Source organism: Lonchura striata, chromosome Z (genome assembly GCF_046129695.1).
Source record: "Lonchura striata isolate bLonStr1 chromosome Z, bLonStr1.mat, whole genome shotgun sequence".
Lineage (NCBI taxonomy): Eukaryota > Metazoa > Chordata > Aves > Passeriformes > Estrildidae > Lonchura > Lonchura striata.
Window position 1 is genome coordinate 81,272,613 of NC_134642.1, and position 25,273 is coordinate 81,297,885.

Here is a 25,273-nt window from a genome sequence, read left to right on the forward strand (position 1 = left end):
CCAAGCTGCTTTTAAAACCTGTGGATTTGTGGCTATGGATTTGAGTCTTGAGTCCTCAGGGAACATACATCTCCCAGAATGGGCAGAAAGAAGAGAATCAAGACAGGCACTAAGGCAATCAAGCAGATTGTTTACTACTCTTAGCAAGGCAAGTCCACCACAGAATATGTCTAGGAACACCCCCACTACAGACACATACCCTGCCCCTAGACAGCTGGATTTTTTCCCCTTACACATTCCTTATCAGTCTCCTGCAGAAACTCTAAAGTCTTATCTTGATAGGCCAGATTACTAAAATGATCTCCTCTCCATGATGAATAGACATCAAACTGGTTTTCTCTGTCAGCAAAGCATACATTCCCAGTACAGACAGTTAAATCAACAGAACCTCTCCTCTCCTCTCCTCTCCTCTCCTCTCCTCTCCTCTCCTCTCCTCTCCTCTCCTCTCCTCTCCTCTCCTCTCCTCTCCTCTCCTCTCCTCTCCTCTCCTCTCCTCTCCTCTCCTCTCCTCTCCTCTCCTCTCCTCTCCTCTCCTCTCCTCTCCTCTCCTCTCCTCTCCTCTCCTCTGTCGCAGCTCTCCTGTCTTTACCCTCCCCCCAGTTAATTCCTATGCTTTAATACCATCTAAGAGTCCTTAGTGAGAAGAGGATCTGCTTGCCATGCAGGTGCAAGTTTTCAGCACCACAGCACAACAGCAATGCCACCCGCTCTGCCCTCCTCAGGGCTTCTCTTTGTGAACCACTTTTTCTTTTCTTCCTTTTCAGCTTGGTGCTGAACAACCCCATGCAGATAATCTGATTATGCTAATTTGTACTTCATGAACCCAAAGTAAGGGGATCTGCGGAGGGTGAGCTGGGCTGGGGATAAGGGTGGTGAGGGCAGGAGAGAGGTTTGGGAGGGGGGTGCACAGACAATGGGTTCAAGTCAGTTAACAAAAAAAGCCGTCTGTATTGCCAAACAAAGCACACTCCGGGTAACCCCTTGCTGCTCTTGACAATTTAGAGTGTCCCAAACTGGCCTGCACCACTGAGCAGAAAAGGGAACACGGAGAATATACAATGAAGGGGCACAATGAGAAGTCTGTTTCCTGTTGAATGTTGTTTTTGCTTTTTTTTTTTTTTCCCTTCTTAACTAATCCTTCCCAGAATCTAGTAGTTGGAAGTACAGTCCACAAATTGTTTGTCAGGTGGTAGCTATGGCACTAGACAACTTCTGAGTGCACATACCCTCATCTGTCCAGTTAGACTGATGATGCACTCAAAATGTATTGAGTAATGGGCAGTGACTTTGCAGACACAAGCTGACAACTCTCAACTTGGACTTGTCCCTCTGCAGGAGCTGATGGAGTCCCAGCTTGGTTCTTCATTGTCTTTGATGCAGCAGGAATTAGTCAGGAAACAACCCTGAGGGGAAAAAAAAAAATAAAGGGTATGGAAAAAAACATTTTCAAGATTAAAGCAATCCCAAAACTGTTTGCATTGGCAGGGAACTCCTGAGATCATCTGATCTAGCCTCCTGCTCAAGCCATGTCACCTAGACTTGTTTGCCCAGGACTGTGCCCAGTCAAGTATCTCCACAGATCCTTTGCTATTGCAAGGGAAAATAGGGAAGGAAGGAAGGAAGGAAGGCAGTTGTTCTGCACTCTGCCTTAAGTAAGACAGCTCCTCTGTCCCATGCAGAACAGACTATTTGTTCAGTCCTGAAGCCCTAAACAGAGTATCTCTGGACACCATTTTATAAAAGCAAATGGAGGAGGAAAAATTACTATCCTGAAGCTGTCATCCCAGGTCCAGTCTTGGGCTCAGTTGCATTTGCATTATGGTATTGCATGAAGTTTATGATGGGGTAGAAAACATGCAATATATTGCCAGCATTACTCTTTTTTTGTTTCAGATCTCATTTGCTAAATGTGTAGTGCATTATAAGGCCTGTATCAGTATTTAACAAAATTAGTTCTAAATAACACTGTGAATGGAGCGATTCAGTAAAGAAGCAGAAAAAAGGCATCAGAAATGTAAGATTACCAGTTTAAATTCAAATATAAAGAGTATTTTGAAATTGTCAGATGTATGCACTGTATGCATGCAAATGTGCCTTGCTTTTCTCTCTTTTCCCTGGGAAGCAGGGAAGCTTATCAGATGTGATCCAAACCAAACAGTATTTTTATGAGCTGTGTAATATTTCACATAAATAGATCTGATTAAAAACCAATTTTAAATCTGAGACAATCAGTAGTCCCAGAGCCTATGCTCCCTGAATGCTAGATGCCTGGAGCTCTTGGAACACTTAAAATTCACTGCTATCTAATGAACTTCAAAGACCCGGGCTTTTGCCCTGCTGACAAATGTGTAACAGAAAAGCCAGTGAATGCAGCAGGACTTAATGCAACGGAGTAGTTTGAGGCCTGTCATTTGTACTGTTTGAGGTCTTCCTGTATCCTTTTCTTCCCTTCTACAGCAGCTCTTGGGTGAGACCAGACTGGCAAGGATTTGACAAAGTAGATAAACAGAGTAAATAACATAATCTGGGGGAGAAAGTTTTGTTCTGTCCCCTTGTGTTTGTCCTGACCTGAAGGATGACCTGCCCCAAACCACTGCTTTTCCTAGCTTTTTTCTTATATAGTGAGTTACAGTAAGCAAGGATGTTTATTTTGCTATATATATATATATATACAGGGAGTTAAATGCAATGGGCTTTGGCCTCATTTGAAACTATTACGAAATATTAAACTATTAAGTTATATACATATGATGTTAATATATAAAAAACAATATGTGATGAATGTATTGCCAGCTGTGATTGATTACAACCTTGAAAGTAGCTAGCAGTGGCTATTTCTGACATGTGTTTTTCCAGAAAAAAGAAAATTCTGAGCAGCTGGATGCAGCAGGCCCACAACTGCTGCATTACAGTGATGAAAGGCACAGCAGGTGCATTGAGCACCCAGTCCTGAGAATCAGGTACCTACTGAGAGGACAAGGAGGTGCTCAGTGTTTGTTGGAGCTGAACCACAAATCAATACAATCACCAAAAGCTCACCTAGGGGACATTACTGGACAGTGACAGTACAGCACTCCTGCATGCCACTGCTGAGGGAAAGTCACAACTGCAGGGAAAGGCATCCTTTGAACCTTGGCTGGATCAGCAGAGGGTTGGAGCTTGTCTCAGTTCCATCAGCTGATCAGCAAGTGATATATTTGATGATGCAGTAGAGAGATAAGGTAATAAGAATTAAAGTCTACTCTATAAATCAGCTCCTTGCAGGAAGAAAACTGTTAAGGAACAAAATATGCTAAGAGAGGCCTAGCAGCCAAGATCCTAATTTTTGTTGAACTAAATTAACTCTATGTGAAGTCATGACTGAGTTTACTACTGCAATAAAGATACAAAACATTGGAGTACTTCTATTACAGACATACAAACTCTTTTCATATACTTTCATAGCCTGAAGCACACACTTTTGCCTACTTTTGTGTCCATGACTTAAGGGTAGACACCAGGGACCTCTTGGATAGAGCCAGCAGAACTGGCTACAGCTGCTACAGTCCTTGGCTTCACCTAGGAAAGAACACAGTGCTTCTGCTTCAAAGGCTGCAGGAGAAGAGAAATTTTAAATGGATCCTTTACTACCTGTGAGAATCTAATCTGCTGTGAGGCAGGATGGATCTGAGGTGTAAGTCAAAGATCTGATGTAAGTCAAAGAACACCACTGCCCAGATTAAAAAAACCCCACTATTTCTGCACTTTGCAATTTAGACTGGCATTAACCATCATGCAACGAAAATAAACTAGATTAATGTTGTGTTAGGAGAAACCTGACCATCTGAACTTCCTAGGATTTATTTTCTCAAATTTTCTCAGAAACTCTGAAAGGAGACAGGACCTGACCTTCTGTAGAAAAACTGGAAAAGAAGGAGGGCAGCCAGAGTGATGAAGCTGGAACATGCAAAAAGGTAAAGGTGGGGCCTGATACACGAGTTAGGATTGAAGGCATGCACAAGTAAGGTGACAAAAGGGAATGAATAGCCAGATTCTCAGCGAAAGACAGGAATCTGATATGTGTATTAAGACATGAGTAAATGCTGAGGATGCCATGGAGAAAGCAAGAAAACCAGACAAGCTGTGGGAAGTGATACTGAAAGAAATATACAGGGTTGATGAATATATGGTGCTAGTGAGAGAGGAAACAGCGGAAAATTTTCAAGAAGATTGAAGTAAGCAGCTTGATGGGGATAAAAAACTTTTGGGAAACAAAGAAACAAGGCAGAAAACTGTGGAGCAGAGTCAGAATTTGTTTGGAAGGAGACAGGACAGCAGTGTGGCACATGGCTACAAATCATAAATGTAGCAGGATGACAGGAGACAGTGGGAATGTCCATTTCCATATTGTGACAAAGATTACTATTTTAATCTGACTTGATTCTGATGCACAGATTTGAGTTTGTGAGATCTTCTTAGAAGATAAAAAAACTCAACCTAATAATTCATAGGAAGGGATTATTTCTAAGTTCCTGATTTGGGGAAGAAGAAGAAGAGTTTTGAGGCATACTGATGAAATATACTAAAGACGTTCTCCTCATTTTTTCCCCCCTAAGGCACTATTTTTGAACTCCAGGTCACTGTCTGTAGGGCCCCCAAGAGACATTACAAAATAAAACACTAAATAAACATATCCCACATTAAGCAGCAACTTCACCAGCTATACTTCCTTGCTAAGTACACAGACCTTTTCTTTCAAACACAAAAATTAGCATAATCTTGCTGAAAAGTACTCTGGAGAATGTGCAAGTTGGGAAACTATTCAGCATGTATTTACAGTGGGGTTTTTTAGGGTCAGGATAACATTCCTTGGGCAAGAAAATCAGTTCAGGCTTGTGCTTTGATTTCACATTGAGCTTTCCACTTACACAACACAACATTCCACCTTTGAAATTCTTACATGCACACTGTGCTGCTAAGGTCTCACTATTAGCCTGCTCCCAATAAATGAAGAAAGGGGCATTTGTTCTTTTAGTTTAAAATCAGCAAAACACAAAAAATTTTCACACACCACACTCACACACAGAGACAGGTGTACCTAGCTTACACACTAACACCATCAGCTCACACTGACACAGCTCTCTCAGCAACTGTACACTAGACTGAAGGATGAACAGGATTACTTCAGATGTTTTATTCCCTGCTGTCTTTAAATTATTGCTGAGATATCCAGGACAGTGGGAAAATTGATTAAATGTTAAGTTTTCTTATTTGTTACTCTACTTTTATTACACAGACTGTTTTCTGTGGTCTGATTTCTCTCTGGTGGCCTCCTCTGTTCTCGGTTCTGCTAAGATGCCACCCTGAACACACAGGAATCTCTCCCTGGTCACCAACAGCCTTAGAGAAACTGCTGCTCTTATTTCCTGCTGGAGGTAGAACACTCATAAAAATGTCTTTCTTGTTTAACTTGTGGTGGTTAACATGCTCTCCCACCTCACTGTTCTGAGATCCACCTCCACACCTGTTCCATCTGTGCTGTTTAACCCCAGTCACCAGCCAAGCCCCATGCAGCCACCCTCTCGCTCTCCCACCAGAGGGACTGGGGAAAGAACTGGAAGGGTAAAAGTCCACAGGCTGGGACAATGACAGTTTAATAGGGAACCAAAAGCTTCTCATACAAGCAAAACAAAACAAGGAATTAATTCCCCACTTCCCATGGCTGGGCAGGTGTTCAGCCATTCCTAGCAGAGTAGGGTCCCATCACACAGAACAGTGACTTGGGAGGACAAATGCCACCACTCTAAATGTCCCCTCTTCCTTTTCCCTCTCACTTTATACACTGATGATGCTGTCACATGGTCTGGAACATCCCTGGGCTCAGCTGTCCCAGCTGGGTCTCCTCAGCATGAGGAGGAGCAAAGGCCTTTGCTCTGTTCAATCCCTGCTCAGCAATAACAAAAACATCCCTGTATCATCACCCCTGAGCTCAGCACAACTCCAAAACACAGCCCCACACCAGCCTCAGGCAAAGAAATTAACTTTACTCCAGCCCAAACTAGCACAACTCTGCTTTGGAGTGCAACACTTCAGGTGCAGTGACAGTGCATATTATGTATTTGAGGACCTGACTAAAAATTGAAAGTTCAGGCAGGTATTGCTGATCTGCTGCAAAATAGCACCAGCAGAGGTATCACTGCTGGCAAGTTAAAGAATTTGGGCATCTCTACACAAATTGCAGGCACAGTGGGGCTGCAGTGCAGATGCTGATGGCCCAAAATGCGACTTTTTTTTTTTTCTTTTTTTTTTTTTTTTTGTCACTGTAGGCTCCTTGTGGTCACTGCCATTTTAATTTCCCTCCCTCTCCTTTTAAGTTCACATACTGATAGATATCCTGAGTAGTTTTCACTGCCTAGCAATGAAACGGATGCCACTCGGTGGGTATAAACCAGTACTGCAAGGAGTGAAAAAGACCACATCGTTTTAAATCCCGTCGGTAGCTCCGCGGCTGCAGCTGCACGGACACAGAGCCCCGCTCAGGGGGAAACAAAACGATGCTGAGCTGATTTCTGCCACAGCACGCAGCTTACTAATGCATTATGTCTCATTACCTACACATCGAGGCAAGTCGATATTCTGCTCTAGAAAAACTCGAGAAAAACAGACTCTGGTTTCTGAGTCTGCACAAAAGCACAACAGGAAATAAAAATGAGATTTGTTAATGACAACGCTAGTAAGAGATCACTTTGACTACATCAGAATCTCTTAATGTAGATTAAATGAAGATGGGAATGGCCAGGAAACAGAAACGAGCTGCATGCACATGGGTCAATTATCAGGGAGCAAATGAATCACTGGATGCACAGAAAGGAAGAGACACTGAGAATAGGAACTTATTCTGTGAATATGGTACTGATAAAAGAAAAATCAATGAAAATAATAGCTCGCTATTCATAGCAAGCTAAAATTATTCTGGGAAAAGTTCAAGTGTTTGCTATGTTGAGTGGCATAAACCTTTTCCCCAGAATGATTCAGCAATCTGTTATTTCTTGAAATTATCTCTTGGTAGACAAAGAACAAGTTCAAGAGCACCTGTGAATGTTGCACATCTTCAGACTGCTTTGCTTAACTTCACCATCCAGTGTGCAAAACTTGGAGCCTTTAAGAGTTCTTTTCACCAGTATGTGGAAGCTGAATGGAAAAGATAGGAACATTTATTAGGAAAATTTAGTAGGGAAAACCAGCCAAAAATTCACAAACTAGTAAACTGAAGGGAGCCTGGCAGAAAGATGGAGAGACTGTTTACAAGGGCACGTAGTGAGAGGACAAGGGGGGGAATGGCTTCATACTGAAAGAGAATAGATCTAGGTAAGATATGAGGAAGAAATTCTTCCCTGTGAGGGTGGTCAGACCCTGGCACGGGGTGTTCTGAGGCTGTGGCTGCCCCATCCCTATGGAAGAGTCCAAGATCAGGCTGGATGGACCTTGGAGAAACCTGGGATTGTGGAAGGTATCCCTGTCCATGAATGAGCTTAAAGGTCCCTTCCAACCCCAACACCCTCATTACATGAATTCACTTCAGATCCTCCGAGTCTGGTGAACAAAGAAAAAGCAAAGGTATCTTTGAAAATGTTTCACTTGGGCAGCTCACGAGCAAACTAGCTTTGCTGAAAATACTGTGGGGTTGGATATAGATCTTTAAGGAGGCACAGTTAGCCTCCAGTATCAAAATGAACATAAAGATGCATTAAAGATGCATTCTGCTGAGCGCTGGCAGCATCTGGTGTAGATTAATACCCTCAGTAAATGATAAATAAACGGCATCAACCTGGGAAAGACCAAATGTGGAACCGACCGTACACGCTAGTAATGCTAACTATTCTTGACGAGCTTCAGCAACATTCAACAGGAAAGAAAAAATACAGACAAAAATAATGTATCAGGGTAAGTGACGTGGGGGAAGCACCACAAACGCAGGAGGCGCTCTAAGGGCGGCCACAACCGATCTCAAACCGCGCAGGGAGCCGGAGCACCAGCGCTTTGCCCGCGGAAAAGGCAAACAAAAGGCAGGGCGCACACGGAGCGGCGCTGAGGGACCGCGGCGCTGAGGGCGGGGCCGCCCCGTGAGGCGGCGGGGCCGCCCCGTGAGGCGGCGCTGAGGGCGGGACCGCCCGTGAGACCGCCCGGGCCGCCCCGTGAGGCGCCGCCCGCCCCGCCCCGCCCCGCCCCGCCCCGCGCCGACGGCGGCCGCGAGCGGCCAGGCCGCGCCGGAGCGCTCACTGCCCGGGCGGCCGGTCCGGCTGCTCCGCGCCCGGCTATGGAGCTGTGGCAGGTGCCGCTGGGCTTCTCCCGCCTCCGCATGTTCCCTTTCTTCGACCTGGCGCATTATGTCGCCTCCGTGCTGGCGCTGAAGGAGCAGCGGGGTGAGCGGGGCGAGGCGGGACGGGGCGGACCGCGCACAGCCCGTCCCCGCGGCGGCGCTGCCCGGGCGTCCCGCGGGTGCCCGGCGGGCGGGATGGGGTCCCGAGGGGAGCGCCCTGCCGCCTCCCCCGCGGCCGTGCCGATGGCACTTCAGCCCGTCTGCCCTGAGCGCTGCCTCGCTGCCCACGCAAGACGCTTACCTAAACTTTTATCGCTTTCCAGAACTCAACAGGCGCTGGCGAAATCAGCCAAGAGTTTTGTTGGAGACCTTTTAGTTTTTTATTCAGTTACTTATTTGTCTCAGGAGTGAAAGCGCTGGGGCCCCTCGAATGTAGGTGTATGGGTTTATTTAGAGTAGGTGTGTGTAATACAGGCCAGTATCTCTCTGCCCAGAATTGCATCTGAGAGGAGAGATACTAGATTTGTTAATGACATCCTTCACACACCCTGTTTGTGCAGCAGGCTGTTAAAGCCTTTCTGCCTTTTAGGAAACAGCTCAGGACTCTCACGGGTAGGTCCTGTGCCAGTGGCTTGTCAGTGCTGTACCCTGTAGACTGTAAAGTGAATTTAGCAAAGCTTTCCACTTCCACTAAGGAGGTTTTTTATGAGAGTGCATCACGGCATTCCAGTCTCTGCCTGCTCTCTTCCAGAAAATGTTTTACGCTGTGGCTGTTAACCCCAAGGCTGTTTGTTTTTTGTTGTTTCAGTGTTTTGAGTTAGCTACTTGTGGCGTGGCTTTAGACATCTTTACAGTAACTGTGCGTCGCAGGTGACAACTGTATAGGAGACGGAGCTGGCTTTTGGGATTATAGTGCAAATCTTGGAGCTTCTGCTTGCCTCAGATTTCAAAGATTTTGTCTTTAGTGAGACCTTGTTCTTTGGTCCCTTCCTAAGTGTTCCAAGGTGAATTTCGACCTTCTGCTGAGGAAATGCACTTAACAGACTGTGAAGACTGGTATAAAGTGCTTATGTATTCTAGAATCTTCACCAAACTTTCTTAATGCTGCTAAAATTTTTGATGGGTGCTGGGCTGTGGTATTGTGTAATGTGTCTGTTCCATTTAGAAAGGGACTTTCTGACATCATACAATACCTTTAAACTTTCCTCTGAAATGGGCACACCTAAAGATGAGGATGAGAAGCCCATTTGCTTCACATCAGCATAGTTTTAGTGAGACAACACTTAGAAAAATAAAATTGCTATCAAAAGTCTGGTCAGATCCATGTGCCTATTTTTTTTTTTCCCTTCTCAGCTTAATAGCTGATAGTTGAGAACTCCTGACTATTTTCTAATACTTGGAATTAATAACTAATCCAGGTGACTGCCTGCTGGCCTGTTTCTCACTCCCCAAGTGGTTTGAACTAAGCATTAAATCATAACTGAAATAGCAGTTATTATGAATACTCAGTATGGATATATTATTGTTGATTTATGCTGTCTAGGCTTTATGTTCTTTTTGGAAACTTACAACAGTAGCTATATTTGACAGGGAAATAACAGGATAGCCTTGAGTGCCTGGTGATGTAAGAAGTATGTGGTCAAGTTACAGCCACATTTATTTTATTCCAGATTACTGTCTCATTAAAATACCAACCCACCCCCACTGCTTAAAATCAAATTCAGTGTAGGCATTTGGATCATGGATGGGTGCACACTAACTGAGACTTTTCCAATCCTCCTAGCCAGGCTTTCTTGCTCACTAGTGACTGGCAAACAACATCAGTGACAAACAACTTGTTGCTTTCTTTGTGTTTTAAAAGAAGACTTCTTGATTAGTGCTTTTAGGATGGCTTAGGAGTTGCTTGCTTGTAACTCCAGCCAGTTGTAGAACTGGCAATTTTCTTTTTTTGGGATGGAGGGACAGCAAAAGGTGTTGATGGTTGAGGATGTGTCACATTTGGTTTGTTCCTGACATTTTTCTATGATGTGTTTCAGGTGATTTGAAGAGAAATAATTTCTTCAGCCTAAGTCTGACTCCATAAATCCTTTATCTTAGCTAATGATACTGTATTTGGTTGAATGGGGTACTAGACAAAGTATGTACAAACCTTCCTGGTATGCTCAATAGATGTGTGTGTAGTATGCATTATTGCCTATTTGGAACATGCAGAAAAGTTTAAAGTAGATATAATCCTATTGACAGAAATAGTTGGTAAGGATTTGTTTGTTCATGTATTTTTGTATGTTTGTTTTAGGTTTTTATTTTGTTTGGGGATTTTATGTTTTTTTTCTTGGATTTGTTTGTTTTTTATTGTAACTGTTGTTCAGGAACAATTATTAAAACTATATTCAAAATTAGTGCTTGTGTTTGGAAACTTTTCCTTTCTGAAGTGCAGGGCTAGTGGCCTTCTGGCAGATCCACCATTGCATGGTTGTGTGATGCCTCATTAATTTTAGAGGATGCATCAGAGGACAAATATAAATGACCACTTTGTATAAAAACATGTGACCTACTTCAAACTGCATTTGTCTTCTGAAAGGCTACACCCTAGGAATAATTTATGTAGCAATGCTAAAATAATCTTTAAATTAGTTTTTTTTTTTTCCTGATTGTCTTTTGTATTGGGTATATTCCTTGTTAGAAAGCAGGTATGAATTGTTAAAAACTGGCATTTGAGCTGTTTCTAGTGCTGACCAACATAAAAACCTTGAAGTGTAATAGAGGTTCCAGTTTCTTGACTTTTTTATTTGTGAAATGAAGAAATTTACCTGCATAGTTGTGGAGCTTACTGGTAGAGGGCCATCTGAATGTGCCCTCAAAACTGAAAACCACTTGCTGCTAGTTGTGGGAAAAAGGAAATTTGGAGAAGCTGGTGAATGTTGGAAGGCAGGAAAGAAGAGAGAACAGAGACCTAATTTTAAACTGACTCCAAAAGTAGTAAACACAAGCCATTAATAATTTGCAAGTGTCTTAACTTGGAGCACTAGGTACTACAGTTTGAAAAATAAACCACAAAATAGTTAAAAATAAAAGAGATGTTATTTTTTTATTCAGATATTCTGTAATGCATAGGAGAGTTCATTTTTATAAATCGGCTGTTACATGGGCATTTAGATAGTGCTACAGTATTTGATATCTATGCCAACACTAAAACTGGAACAGTCTTGTTTATACATTGTATTGAAAGTGCTGTATTCTTTTTTAAATGTTTGAGCCTCTCATCTTGGGTAAAAAGCTTCTTTTCCCACAGAAATACCTGATTAACCAAAGCTTTTACTCTCAGTTGGGAACAGATGTCAAATTTCATTTTGGGGCAGACAGTAGTGCTTTTGTGAACTTCAGCCTTTGGACTAGACAAAATTAAACTCGTTCAGGCAAACAGCTCAGAACCAGTGTAAAGGGGAAGCTTTGGCAACACTGTGCTTTTAAAATGGAAGGAAATAGTCAAAACAACTACTTGAGGATATTTCTAGCTTTGGTAAAATGTTTTTTTCCTCTGAAAGTGGTTAATACTTCCCATTACCTCCAGTATAAACTTTTAATATTAAGTACTCTTTTTGGCAAAGCTAATTTGCATTTTAAAATGCTAGTTCATTTTAAAGATGATGAAACAAACCAAACTGTCAACCTTTTAATAATGAGGGAAATTTGAATTTATAATTATAGTTCAAGGTAACCTTTTTTCCTCTCTTCAAGAGTGCAGGTGAAAACGATTTGATAATTATCTTGGATGTAGTTTTCATTTTGGTCAGCAATCACAGCAGAATATTATGAGAAAAGAAGGGAAAACAGTTACCTTGAATTCTTAGAACACTCAGAAGCAGAAATGAAATTCCTAGAATAACCCTCCAAATGTCAGCAATCCTGTTTCGATTAGCCACTTAGGTGTTTTTAATACAAATTTGAAAGCAAGTGTGTCCCCGTGTCAGGCTGTTAACAAGACCTCATTGCCATGCTCTGAAAGCTTTTTCCTCTTGGTACACAGATATAACAAACTAATGCACAAAATCTATTCAGAGAACACTTTGTCAGTCTCTCACTTCTGTTTAGGAGTGTAAGTTAAAGTCACCGTACCCTGAGGTTTGTATTTCTGGAAAATTTTCCTGTGAGAGCTTGCCAATTGCTGGAGGATTTTTCATTACCTGAAGGAACTAAATTGAAAAATACTGACCTTTAAAACATGATGTTACTCTCCAGTTTTCATTTCTGTTTATGCTTTTTTTTTCTTCCACAGGAGTTGTGGAAGTGTCAGTCCGAAGTCCATTGGCCTGTTGGTTTAGTGCAATGCTTTATTGCTTTGGGGGTTCAGTTTTGTCTTCGTTGATGCTTGGTGAGCCTCCAGTAGCATTTCTGGCAAAGACCATAAATATTCTCCTGGCATCGTCAGTCTGGTAAGCAGCCAGAGTTGGGTAAGACGAGGTGGCTCTAAGGAAGCTGTGTGCTGTGAACTGATACTATACCATCAAGGTTCCATGTAAATCAGAATTTTTACTTAAAAGTGTTGTGGATTTGGATGCTGTCTTTTCATCTGTAGCATCACAGCAGCTATGATCCTGTTCTTTGGGAATGGAGAGCAACTCTTACAGCCTGTTGTGTAACAAAATGTTCTGTTGCTAGATTAGACTTATCTTAGGTTTGTTAGCATTCCTGGTCAAACAGCTGCAAACATTACTTTTTAATAAAATTATTCAGTTGCTGATTTACTGAACATAGGTATGTCATAAATGCAGTCAAATTTTTAAAAATTAGTTCTTGAAGACCAGAACCTGGCTGATGTAAAAATTTTGGATATTCCTGTAACTGAGTTTCCAAGACACATCTTTCCTTCAGTTCCTACTACCAGACACATTTTTTTCCTGTATTTCATTCCTTCTCAAATGAGTGGGTGTTGTGGTGGAAGACAGTAGCTAGCTGAATTGTAGGCAATTTGGCCTGCTTTGGAGTTAAAAAAAAAAAAAAAAATCTGGTGTTATTTTCATATAAATGTGGCCTTCCAGTGGAGTTTGTTTGTTCCAGAAAGTGATCATTGAAGAAAACTTCAAACTTAACAAAAATTATGAGCAACAGTGGGGTTTTCAATTTAGAAATATCAATCACTATATTTAGATATTCTGGCCTGCTTAAAATCCTTTAGTTCCACTTGCTCCATAAGTTTTACAATTGAAAATTCATTAAAATGAAAGCAAGTGTTTCTATCTGTCTGGGTCTATGTACTAGTTTTATGGTCTTTGTGTTGCAATAGAAGATGACATATTTAATTTGGTGAAATTAATAATATGTATTATTAGTGAATTATTAACAGATCTTACAGAACCTTCCGGTGGTTGTGTTAGTCTGATGTGGTCAGACTGATTGCTTGTTTCATTAAGTGACATGAGCTAGAAGTACACTTGAAGAGAACAAGATTTCTGTTTCACTCACTGTGATCAAATGTGATTTGCTATGCACAAATTAAATGAGGTTTTAGTGAGAAGCTGTGAATGTTACAAAATATTTTAAGCTTCCAGCTTTACAAAGTTTCCTCTTCCTGAGTGTAATGACCTTAATTCCTGGTCCCAGATCATGCAAAAATAAATTCCCCAAGCCACACTTGGAGCTGTAAAGGGAGTGGAGTCATGCTGGGCTTGAGGAATGCTCCTAAATAGTCTGTAGGACAGCGGCATCTACTGTCAGCAGAGACTGCAGGCAGAGTGGGCCTTCAGTGCCAGCCTCAGTCCTGTCACCAGTGCCTCAGGGTCCTAAACCCGCATTCTGCAGATCTCAATTAATTCTGGTGTGAGTTGTCTTCTAAGTGGCTTAAATGGCTGTTTGCAGTAGCCTGTAAAATACGTCCTCTCTCTATGTGTTTGGCTTCATATCAGCTGAAGCTAGGTTGCATGCAGAAGCATCTGACTTTACAATAAGAGATAAAGGGAAGGGCCTCAAAAATTCTTGGTAGGCAGGACTGAGGTGAAAAACCTTGAAGCAAGGGACAGTGTCTTTTTTTTTTTTAAGAAAACAAAATGGATCCTTCTTTTTAAACACTTTATCTGCTCTTATGCAATAACTACTCTTACTCCTATGCTGAAATAATCTACTTAAGATAACTTAATCAAGATACTTAATCTTGATTAGGTTTTTGTGAATGTCTCAGAACTGAATTCTATTTATTATTGAAGACATAAAATAAACCACTATGTAATCTAATATTTTAAAATGTACTTTCACTTAGGATTTAACTGTTAGCCATCTTTATTTGGTTTTAAAAGCAAGATGATCAAAAATATTTTGTGTAGTGTTCTTTCAATGCTTTGTATAAAGAAATGTGCTTGTAATGGGCAAGCTGGAAAAGCTAGAATTGGTGAGTACCAAGATGTTAAATCTGCTTAAAAATAGCCATGCATTTCAGCTAGTATGACATTAACTAGTGAAGGCATTCTTGCTGAAGTTATATAATTCCAGGTACCTACAGTCTGGAAGCACAGAGTCAACATTTCATTTACCACCCTCTTGTAATCCTATTTAAAAACAATCCCAAACAAAGAAACTAAACACAACAATCCCCTTACACCGAACCAAACAAAAAAATAACTCACAAGATAAACTCAAACCACACAAAGTCAATCAGATACCCCTTTAATGACTTGAATTATAAAAATGTGATATATAAGGTGTAGAAGAATGGGAAAAATGTAAAGTTGTTTCACATGGACTTCAATTGATTAATCTCTGGTACAATGAGGCAGTAGTGTTTAGTTTTGGTGCAAAAGCTCAGGTGTGCTCAGAAGCTTTTCAAATTTGTTCCGAGATGTGTACCATGAGGCTTTGAGTTGTCAGTAGTATATCAGGCATTGCTAGTCATATTCCAAAAATATATTTAAAGATTATGAAAAGATAATTCCTTAGCAAATTGTGGCTGATGTTTTTTTTCTGATGATTTTCAGGTATCTAGTGTTTTACTGCCCAGAAGACATATTCTGCCGCTGCTTTTCCTTTCTGCCTCTTCGTCTTCTGGTGGCAGGAATGAAAGAAGTGACAAGGACTTGGAAGATCACAGATGGCATTACACATGCAGACACTGTCTACAAAGATGCCTGTCTTATCATGGTGGCTGTTGGCTGGGCCAGAGGTAACATGCACAGCATCTTGTTCTGAGGGTTTGGGGTTTTTTGGGGTGGTGTTTGAATGTCCAGCCCCTCAGCAGAACTGTAGCACCATCCTTGCTGTGCTGGGCACGGTAGTCCTGATGCAGTCTGATGTCCCCTGAAGGAAAAAGCCTGTGCTGCAGATTTTCTGCCTGAATTAAGGGTGACATTGAAGGACTTTGAGAGGAGTTCCCTTCAGAAGATCTTACGAGAGCCTGCAGGAGGGACAGTCGATGACAATAAAGAAGTAAATCTTCTGTGTAGCAGTTGCTGAACTTTCCAACAGTATTATTGCCTCAGAGCTGTGTCATTGCATGAGGCTGAAGAAGAGAACTGGGTAGCTGAGGTTTTTGAGTTGTAACCATTACTTGGTTTTAAACATGGGGATGACCCCTGTTGCCTGCCTGCCATTTGGAATTCTGGAAGTCACCTTCCTGACAGCTGAATTTGCACCCACACCATCGGGGTCACTTCAGAAAGTAGTTGTGCAGATCTTGTTTCTGCTGGATTCTGTGCTGCTGTGGAAAGCAACACGTGTGAATGTGATGATTGCATCAGTTCAGATGCTGTCACTTACAGGCAGACCTGACCTGCTTGCTGAGTGTCTCAACCTCTGAGGTTTCACGGCCGTTGTTTGAGTCTTGTTTGCACAAAAGGTTGGATTAAGTCTTTCTAAGTCTGGGCTTTGGCGCCACATTTAGCACCCGGTGTCATGAGTTTTTCTGGGAGCAGTGGCATAGTAGTGGTAGCAGTCAGTGGAAACTTGCCATAAATCTCTTCAATTTCAGGTGCTGGTGGTGGCTTAATTTCTAACTTTGAGCAGCTGGTGAGAGGAGTGTGGAAACCTGAAACCAATGAGCTCCTGCAGATGTCTTAGTAAGTTTTTTTAAAAACTGCAATAAGTTAGCTGTTGTTTTGCTGGCTCCTTGTGTGGATGCTTACTTTCAGTGGTTGAAGCAAAAAAAAAAAATTAGGACATACTTGTACTCTGTTTTAGTCTATATCCTTTGAGAGATGGGACAATGAGTTTTGAGACTTCTGGAAAATGTTTTAATAATTTAATGTTCACAGCCTAAGAGCTGCAAATGGGAAATCAACAAGGCTTGTCAGAAAGTAGTAAAGACCTAGAAGACAGTTGCTGGAAAGCTGTTTTGGCTCAGTTTTTCATACAGAGACATGGTCTTCTATCCAAAATGAAAGTACAGTGGTACTAGAAATACACAAGTGAATTTTGGTGTATGTTCTGAGCATCACTAAGATGGCTTCCTTTGAACATTGTCACTCTTACTTTTGCTGCCAGTGCTATTTTCCTCCAAAGACATCAATTATTTGAGAAGGTACAAATTGGTTATTCAGTATGGCAGAAATGACCTGCAAGATGGGAAAAGTTACTTCTCTTGCAGAAGCAAAGAATGAGGAATATTACATGCCTCCTGGTTTTCTCTGTAAAATGAGAATTGAAGCAGGCTGGAAAGCCACAAGCTATTATTGTAAGTCAAGATAAGGTCACTGTGATAATTTCCTAAAATTCTTTTGATCTTTCCCAGGTTACAGTCAGGTCTTTAAAAATAATAATTTTATTTTTTTAAAAAGCTATCTTGCTTTTCAGCAGCCACTCCTAGACACAGAATAACAGGAGAGACATTTGTGGCCTTCTCTTTGACAATATTTCAACTTTTTGTGGATTGTGTTAGTTGTTGGCTTTTTCTGAAATTCTAAGTATTTAGAATTTCTCTTGTCAGTGCCTGAATGACAGTCTTGAAAGTAAACTTCCAGAAAAAAGGTGACTGTCAAAAATAGCACTGTAGACACATATAAAACTGTCTTTACAGGTGCAACACCAGAACAATGCTTACTGATTGGCATCACTTGCATATATTCTCCTTCTCCACTGTGGGTATGGCTCAAAGTAACTCAAAAAAGATTTTAAAAGTTTTATTTATGTCTAAGTCTTAAGAACATTAAAGTGAACTAAGTGACAGAGTTAAAAACATCAAACATCTTGCAAATGGATGAGATGCCTGTGTACACAGGGCTGTTTTATTGGCTTCTTGAGCAGAAATTTCATATAGTTTTTTGGCTACTGAAAAGACAGTAAAGAGTAGATCCACCATAGATGCTCTGTGATAACAGGAATGTCACCTGTAAAAGTCACATGCAGATTAAGAAATGCACAGAATTCTGGATAACTGACCAAAGATCTCTTCTGGCTGCATACCTAGGAAGCGATTTTGTACCACAACAAAGTTTGCTGTAAACTGGAAATAGGTTGGAAATCTTTGCATGTCTCAGGTCAGCACAGTTGTTTTGGCAAGACCTGGTAATACAGGCCTGGCTCCAGTCAGGTCTTAAGCTGATACAGCCCCAGAACTGCTGGAGTGTTACAGTGGGCTGTGTTACTCTTCAACATCTTAAGCAACTCCTTGGAGTAACTAACTCCTGGAGTATAGTATAGGAACCTGTTTTTATGTTTAGTCCGAGTAGTGTGAGCCCTGTAATTTAACTCTTCAATAAGATGTATTGGGAGAGGAAGAAGAGAATCAAGCTGACATATAAAGTCTGAATAGAAGCATTGGTTTGAGGAGTATTTCTCAAATAGGAGTTAGCTGGGTGTGTGAAGTAGTGCTGGATTTGAAGATTTATGGACAGAAAGTATATTAATAGTGTATAAAGTGAAAATCTTAATGTAGTTATAGCTGGATTTTGGATCTTACCACTGTTACCACATGTTTTCAATAGTTCTGTTCAGAAATAATTATTTTGCACACTAAGAACGTGTATTGCTTTCCAGGCAGCTTTCACTGTAGAGCAGAGAAGAGAAATTAACATTCTTTGTTTGATTTCTAGCCCTGTGAAGGTAACTTTAATAGGAGCAGTTCTTTTCACCCTGCAACGCAGACAGTATTTGCCAATAGCAAAACACAACCTTGTGTTTTTATACACCATCTTTCTTGTTGTCTTCAAGGTAAGAATTTGAAAGTTGCTAGTGACCAAATAACATAAAATATTTTATTTCGTTGTTAAAATGCATGCTGCTTGATGGGAAGGCCAGCTTCTGCTGAAGTCGTGTTTAGAGTTCTATAAAAGAGCAGAATGGAAGACCTGTTGTGTTACTGATTCTGTTCAATGTATGCAGGAGACAGAGAGGAAAAGAAAAATAAAATTAGTAATTTTGGCACTCAGTATTTGATATTCCAGGCTTGTATGTCTGTAATCTCAAAAACTAATTCTTGTTGAAAGAAACTCTCCTATTCTCTGTCTTTTGTGTGTACCTATGCAGTCACCAGTGGGTCTGCAAAACAAACCAGCTGGATTCTCATTTGATTTAAAACGTTCACAAAATTAGTGTTTGGATGGGAAGGGAAGGTATACCAAAACTACCTTGAAAAGCAGTAACTATTTTGTAATAAAATAGACACTACTTCTCTATTGAAGTCTTCAGTTCCTCTATTCTTGGTTCATTTCCAGGATGATGCCTTTCTTCTGGATTACTAGTTTATAAGAAAACTCTTATATAGTCTATATAAACTCTGAAATCTCTGTTAGCAGATATCAGGCAATTTTAAGAGCTTCAGAACTGGTGTTGAACAGACCAGAGAATGTGTGGAAGTGTGGTTGCCAATCTCCTTTCTGTGAAGGAGCTGACAAGTTTAATTCTGCAGAAGTTACTTTAGGGAGCCAAAGCTTGAAGCTTATGTCCTTGATTTTCCATCTGAAATGATAAAGGCATTGTTGAACTGTGGATGCTGGGATGATGAAGGAAAGGAATGCTGTTCTGGAAGTGAGAAATTGCAGTGTCCACAGAAGTTGGCTGTGCAGCTGTGCTGTAGTAACTAAATCCTTACTCTGATGTTTGCACTGACAGTCAGGAACTCAACCACCCACCTAACTAACAGACTAATAAAGCAACAGTGTATCTGGTGTAGTTATTTAATAACCTCTCCTAGAAAATTGTCGTGTCTCTGAAAGCTTTAGAAACTGTTGCAACATCTCTGGTACCCAAAGCTGGGTTTTTCAATCCTGATCCAAAGTTACATGTCCTAAGTGTTGCCCACCTAAATCTCTGAACTTTATGGAATGAATATGGCTATCTGGACTTCTAATTAAAGTCTGGTTATGGACATATACATTCAAAATGGAATTACACGTTCAATTTTTCCAATTTAAGTGGAAGGAAGCCACTCTGTTTAGTTTTTCAGTTTGAACAAGGCACAAAACTTACACATAAAAGTTGGTCTTCACCTTAAATGTATGGCATTAAATGTGATTAACTCTCAGGATGATTAATCTTACAGAGAGTTTTTTATGCACATTGTGTATAGCTCATTGAAACATAGAGTCATACAATGTTAAGGGCTGGAAGAGGCCTCAAAGATCATCCAGTTCCACTCCCCTACCATAGGCAGAAACATTTTCTACTAGGCCAGGCTTTTTAAGGCTTTATCCAACCTGGTCTTGAACATTACCATGGTTGGGGTATCAGCAACATCGCAGGACAACCTGTATCTCACCACCCTCACAGTAAAGAATTTCTTCCTAGAATCCAGCTTAAATTTCTCCTCTTTCAATCTGTACCCATTCCCCTTTTTCCTATTGCTACAGTTCCTGAGGAAGAATCCCTCTCAGGCCTCCCTGTAGCTGTGTGAAGAGTGTTGGTCATAAAGAAAAGCATTCTTTGACCAATTTCAGCTAAAATGAGCAGACTTGTGTTAGTGATGGCACAGCCTCACCTTGTGTACAAAGTTAAAAATGCCATACACCCCTTCAACTTTGAGCTTGATTACCTGTGGAGCCATCACAACTTTTATTGTAACTTGATCATTGTTCTTTGTAGGTCAAAATGATATTGACAAGATGTTCAACTTCTCCACTTGCTCCCTTCGAGGCTGCAGTGGGCCAAATGTTTTTTGGCTCACAAAAGGCACCTTCCAAAGTGAAGGGTGAAAGTGCCACATCTTCCAACGGCTCTTCAGTCTGTGACCAGTCTTCTGAGCAGCACCATGAGGGTGCTAAGAAAAAACAAGCAAAGAAAACAGAATAAGTGACTTGAAATCCTTGTGGTGGTCATGAAGATGTGTGTCTTCCAGATTAGGCTGGCTGAGAGGTTTCTCTAACGAAAATGAGAACAGGGCTGTTCTAATTTTTGGAGTGTGTTATGTGAGCTATGTGTAAATGCACGCGTTGGATTTGTGAGTTAAAACTATGAACTTCTATAGTGCTTAAAAGTTTACTAATTTTTGTACTTACGATAACTTCAATTGCTTATATGATAAAAAGATAGTTTCAAAAACGTGACAATCATGTTTTTTTCCTACTGTATCACTTGTTTCACATCTTCCTATCCCCCAGTTCTTATGTGTCATTTTGATAACCCTGATTTGTACTGTCAGGTGTTCACTGTAGCACATCCCAAATAAGAAAGTCATTAAGTAAGGCTTAATCACATTGCACTGTATAAAATCATAAAAATGTACCAATTTAATGCCTTTAACTAGAAAAGTAACTGAATTATTGCTGTAATTCACATTGCATTGGTCTAGATTTTCTTAATTTCTTAGAGTAAATATTTTAAAATATTTTTAATGTTTTAAAATGAGAGTAGATTATCTAGCACTTAAAAAAAATCTTTACAGTTAGTAAGCAGAAGCACATCAATATTTTTGTTGTTGACTTCCTTGGACTCTTATTTGCAAGCATTTGAGATGTAGGTGTTTTTTGCCACATTAGTGTTTTGCAAGTGGTTTGTAGTTATCTTCTGGTTCACTTGGGTCTAGACATTCTTTGCCTGCATTTTTTTTCCAAGCATATTCTTTTCAAAGACAAACTTGTTTAGTCAGCACCCTGAGCTGCAAGTCAGGGATGGGGCAGAATGTTGCCCTCATAATCCATGAGGGAATGGTTAGTGAGCTGCTAGAAAACCTGGACACTCCCAAGTGGTGGGATGGGATCCACCCAGGGGGCTGAGGGAGCTGGCAGAGAGCTCGCTGAGCCACTTCCAATCATTTACCAGCAGTCCAGGCAAGCTGGGGAGGTCACAGCTAACTGGAGGTTGCCAAATGTGACAAGCATCTACAGGAATGGTCAGAAGGATCCAGGGAACTACAGGCCTGTCCCCTGTCCCCAGTGCCAGGAGACCATGGAGCACAGGTCACCTGGAGTGCCATCAGGACAGGAAGAGGACAGCCAGGGCATCAGGCCCAGCCAGCCTGGCTTTAGGAGAGGCAGGTCCTGCCTGCCCAGCCTGTGCCAAGGTGACCTGCTCAGGGCCGAGGGAAAGGCTGTGGACGTGTCTGCCCGCACTGCACAGAGCCTTTGGCTCCTTGTGCCACGGCATCTCCTGGAGAAAGCGGCTGCTCACGGCAGGGCCCCGAGCCTGGGGCAGGACTGGCCGAGGGCAGGGCCGGGAGCGGCGGCAGCGCAGGGACACCCAGCGGGGCTGGCACCAGCGGGGCTCCCATGGGATCGGGGCTGGGGCCAGGCCTGTCCAGCACCCCCAGCACGGGTGTGCATGAGGCCATCGAGGGCCCTGGGGCAGTCCCGGGCAGCACCGGGCTGGGATGTGGATCCGCTGGAGGGCAGGAGGGCTCTGCAGAGGGTCTGGACAGGCTGGATCCATGGGATGAGGGACACCCAGGGGCAGTGCTGGCTCCTGCCCTCGGGTCACAACAACCCCCCAGCTCCAGAATGGGGGAAAAGGGGCTGGAAAAGGGCCCGGGGGTGCTGTGACAGCAGCTGGACACGAGCCCAGGGTGTCCCGGCCCTGGGGTGGCAGCAGGAGCAGGGCAGGACTGTCCCTGTGCTGGCCCTGCTGAGGCCACACCTCAGATCCTGGGGGCAGCTCTGGGCCCCTCACAGCTTGAAAGACCAACAAGTCCAGAGGAGGGAACGGAGCTGGGAAAGGGAATGGAGCCCCAGGAGAGGCTGAGGGAGCTGGGAAGGGGCTCAGCCTGGAGGAAAGGAGGCTCAGGGGGAACCTTGAGCTCTGCACAGCTCCTGACAGGAGGGGACAGCCAGAGGGGTCAGGCTCTGCTCCAGGAACAGGGACAGGAGGGGAGGGAACGGCCTCAAGCTGTAGCAGAGGAGGGTTAATTTGGATATCAGTAAGTTTTTGTTCACGGAAATGGCAAAAAGCTTTGGAACAAGCTGTCCAGGAAGGTGATGGAGTAAACATCTGTGGAGGGATTTAAAAGGGTGTATATATATTGCACATGGGGATATGGTTTAGTGTTGGCCTTAGTCATGCTGGGTTAAAGCTTGACTTGATCTTAAAGGTCTCTTCCAACCTAAACCACTCTTTAATGTCAGAAGCACTGAAAGTTTTTATTAGCATTTGCTGAAATCTTGCTGCTTTCTGCTTGTTGCATCTTTTTTTACTCAAGATATGAAGCCGTCTAAGTAGCATACACTTCATAACTAAGAACTTTGGCATTTTAGAGATGTTACAATACATAAGAGTAGAATCTTTTCAGGGGAATCTTTTCATTGATGTGCCAATTTTTAGAATAAACTATTTTTACAAAATTTGACTATTTTCTTCAGAGAGCACTGCTTTGAAGAGCATTGTTCAGCAAAGAGGGGTTAGGTTAATCTTTGTGCAGGATGCCAAAAAGAATGTGGAGGGAGATCTGATTTGAAAAGACAAAGTTCTAGTTGCAGGTACATCTCTAAATTTAGAAAAGCTGTCACCAATGCTGTGCTTAGAGAAAAAAAAAATAAAAGTACCAAAGAAATTTCTTGTGCCTGAGTAGTCACATTTCCATGGTGATGACCAAAAAAACCATTGAACTCACTTTGAAATCCAACTTCATTCCAAATGTGCTGTACCTTGAAAGCTCAAATTACTATTTAACACCTAAGAATAAAAACAAAGTACCCCAAACTTTTTGGACAAACTAGCAGTCATATTCCTTACATATTACACTGAAACTTAGTTTTCAGTTACAAATGCTTGGAGTATTCACTTGCTGTCTCATTTTTTTGTAGCTTGATGTCATGGATTAACTTGAAGCTGCCAATTGACTAGTTAACAATCAGCTAATTATCAAGCAACACCAGCACATGCTGCCTGTCCATGTTTTTTTAAAGTTTTGACGTTTTTCTGAATAGGTGTATTTGTGTATTCTAGGTCACGTGAACCATACATAATGGGATTGTGGCATGGAACCGTGTTACACGTGTATGAAATTCTGCCTGAAAACTGGCTATTCCTAGCCCAAGTCAATGTGCAAATATGCTTAGACTAAGTCTTTAACAAGTTTACAATTAGAGGGGAAAATGTATTGTTTTGTATTTGTTTTCAGAGTTAAAGACAGCAATATTAAATTTTTTTAATATTTAATAATTTAAAAAGTATTTTCTTGTCTGAAGACCTTAGAAATAAAATCGTTGTGAGGTAAAATAGAAGTTATGCTGACAGAAATTCTGTTTTAAGCACTATGAAAACAATACTTTGTGTTTAAAGGTATCACACGTTGCTGAAGGATGGGTGCTCAAAAAAGCTACATGCAAATGTTTTGAGAGCTACATTTTATGATAGAAAAAGATAACCAGTTGCTCAGGGTTTAATCTGAATTCTGTAGGTGACATTAATACAGTGTGTCCAGGATGCCTCAAATAAACAATTCCCAGCTTTCATGCTGTTAGTTTTCTATGTCTGGTAAACTCCTCTGTGTGAGAATTTTGTTAACTTCTTATAACTGTTCTGGCAAGGCTTGTCAGATTCAGCACAGCTGCACACATGAGCTACTTGACTGAATCTAATTTTGTCATTAACCTGGTAAAATTAGAAGCTGCTGCCTTGTGCCAATATAAATGAAGTAGTTCAGAAATTGCTTTATCAGCTCAAGTCTTGGGCTAGAAGGGCATATTCCTGGTTAAACCAATTGCTGTTCTGAGTAATTTCTACTAATACATCCAGCTTCTGTAGGAAGGAATATCTTAAAATTTGCTTCAGGAACAGAACTGATGTTTCTTTAGACAATAAATGCTATTTGCTTTCCTCTTCTGTTTTTTCTCCATTTCATTTTATTGGAAAAAAGTGGAGATGGGAAGCAGTACCTCATCTAAACTGCAATTCTTCAGTGTATTGTTAGGCAAGACACAGTTGTTCAAGAATTCCAAACATCCGTCTTCTGTAGAATCTGAATCTGCTCAGCATAAGGGGATTGCTGAAATCTAACATCATCCAACAGTCTAGACAGTGAATGCAAGATTTACTCGGAGTGAATACTCTTAATTTATAAGGTGAATCCTCATTTCTAAGTCTTAAATGAGTAGCAACAGAGAAACACCATTTGATGCCAAGATGAGAGTCAAAAATGTGTTGTAAATAGTAATTTGCATTTGTTCTGATAAAACTGCTCTGTTAAGCAATCAAAAGCCTTTTGTGAAATGTGTGGAATTGTTCAGCAAGGAATAGATAGCAATACGAAGGCTGACAGAGAAATACATTAATATTCTCAGGCAAGATCACTGATCTGCCAGAGGGCTTTATCTACAGTCAGGAAGTAGAATGTGGTGATCAAAATGGCATCCCAAATAAAAACTACTGTGATGTAGTGTGATAAGTAGTTTATGCACAGCAACCTGCAGCCTGCAGCTGGGTTGCTCAACCCCTGGTGTTGATATTTGCTGGTGGGTGAGAAGCTAGACATGACCCAGCCGTGTTCTCTGGCAGCCCAGAAAGCCAAACCTGTCCTGAGCTCATCCCACAATGTGGACAGCAAGGGAGGAGGAATTCTGCCCCTCTGCCCTGCTCAGGTGAGACCCCACCTGTACCTGTGGGGTCCCCAGTGCAGGAAAGACATGG

At 41.6% G+C, this 25,273-nt stretch overlaps 1 protein-coding gene and 1 long non-coding RNA gene across 2 annotated transcripts; one reads left to right on the forward strand and one right to left on the reverse strand.

The window, feature by feature from the left end:
- Positions 1 to 1,121: 1,121 nt before the first annotated feature.
- LOC116184600 (uncharacterized) lies at positions 1,122 to 7,940 on the reverse strand. Its single transcript, XR_004149357.2, has 3 exons — positions 7,808 to 7,940; positions 7,072 to 7,170; positions 1,122 to 1,403 (listed from the first exon to the last, which is right to left on the reverse strand). It is a non-coding gene; the product is annotated as an uncharacterized LOC116184600 (long non-coding RNA).
- A 295-nt stretch (positions 7,941 to 8,235) lies between these two features.
- On the forward strand, positions 8,236 to 23,344 carry TMEM38B (transmembrane protein 38B). Its single transcript, XM_021533999.3, has 6 exons — positions 8,236 to 8,402; positions 12,576 to 12,732; positions 15,265 to 15,449; positions 16,254 to 16,341; positions 18,313 to 18,430; positions 20,300 to 23,344. The coding sequence occupies exons 1-6, from the start codon at positions 8,297 to 8,299 to the stop codon at positions 20,504 to 20,506; spliced, it is 861 nt and encodes a 286-aa protein (XP_021389674.1). The 5' UTR covers positions 8,236 to 8,296; the 3' UTR covers positions 20,507 to 23,344.
- The last annotated feature ends 1,929 nt before the right edge of the window (positions 23,345 to 25,273 follow it).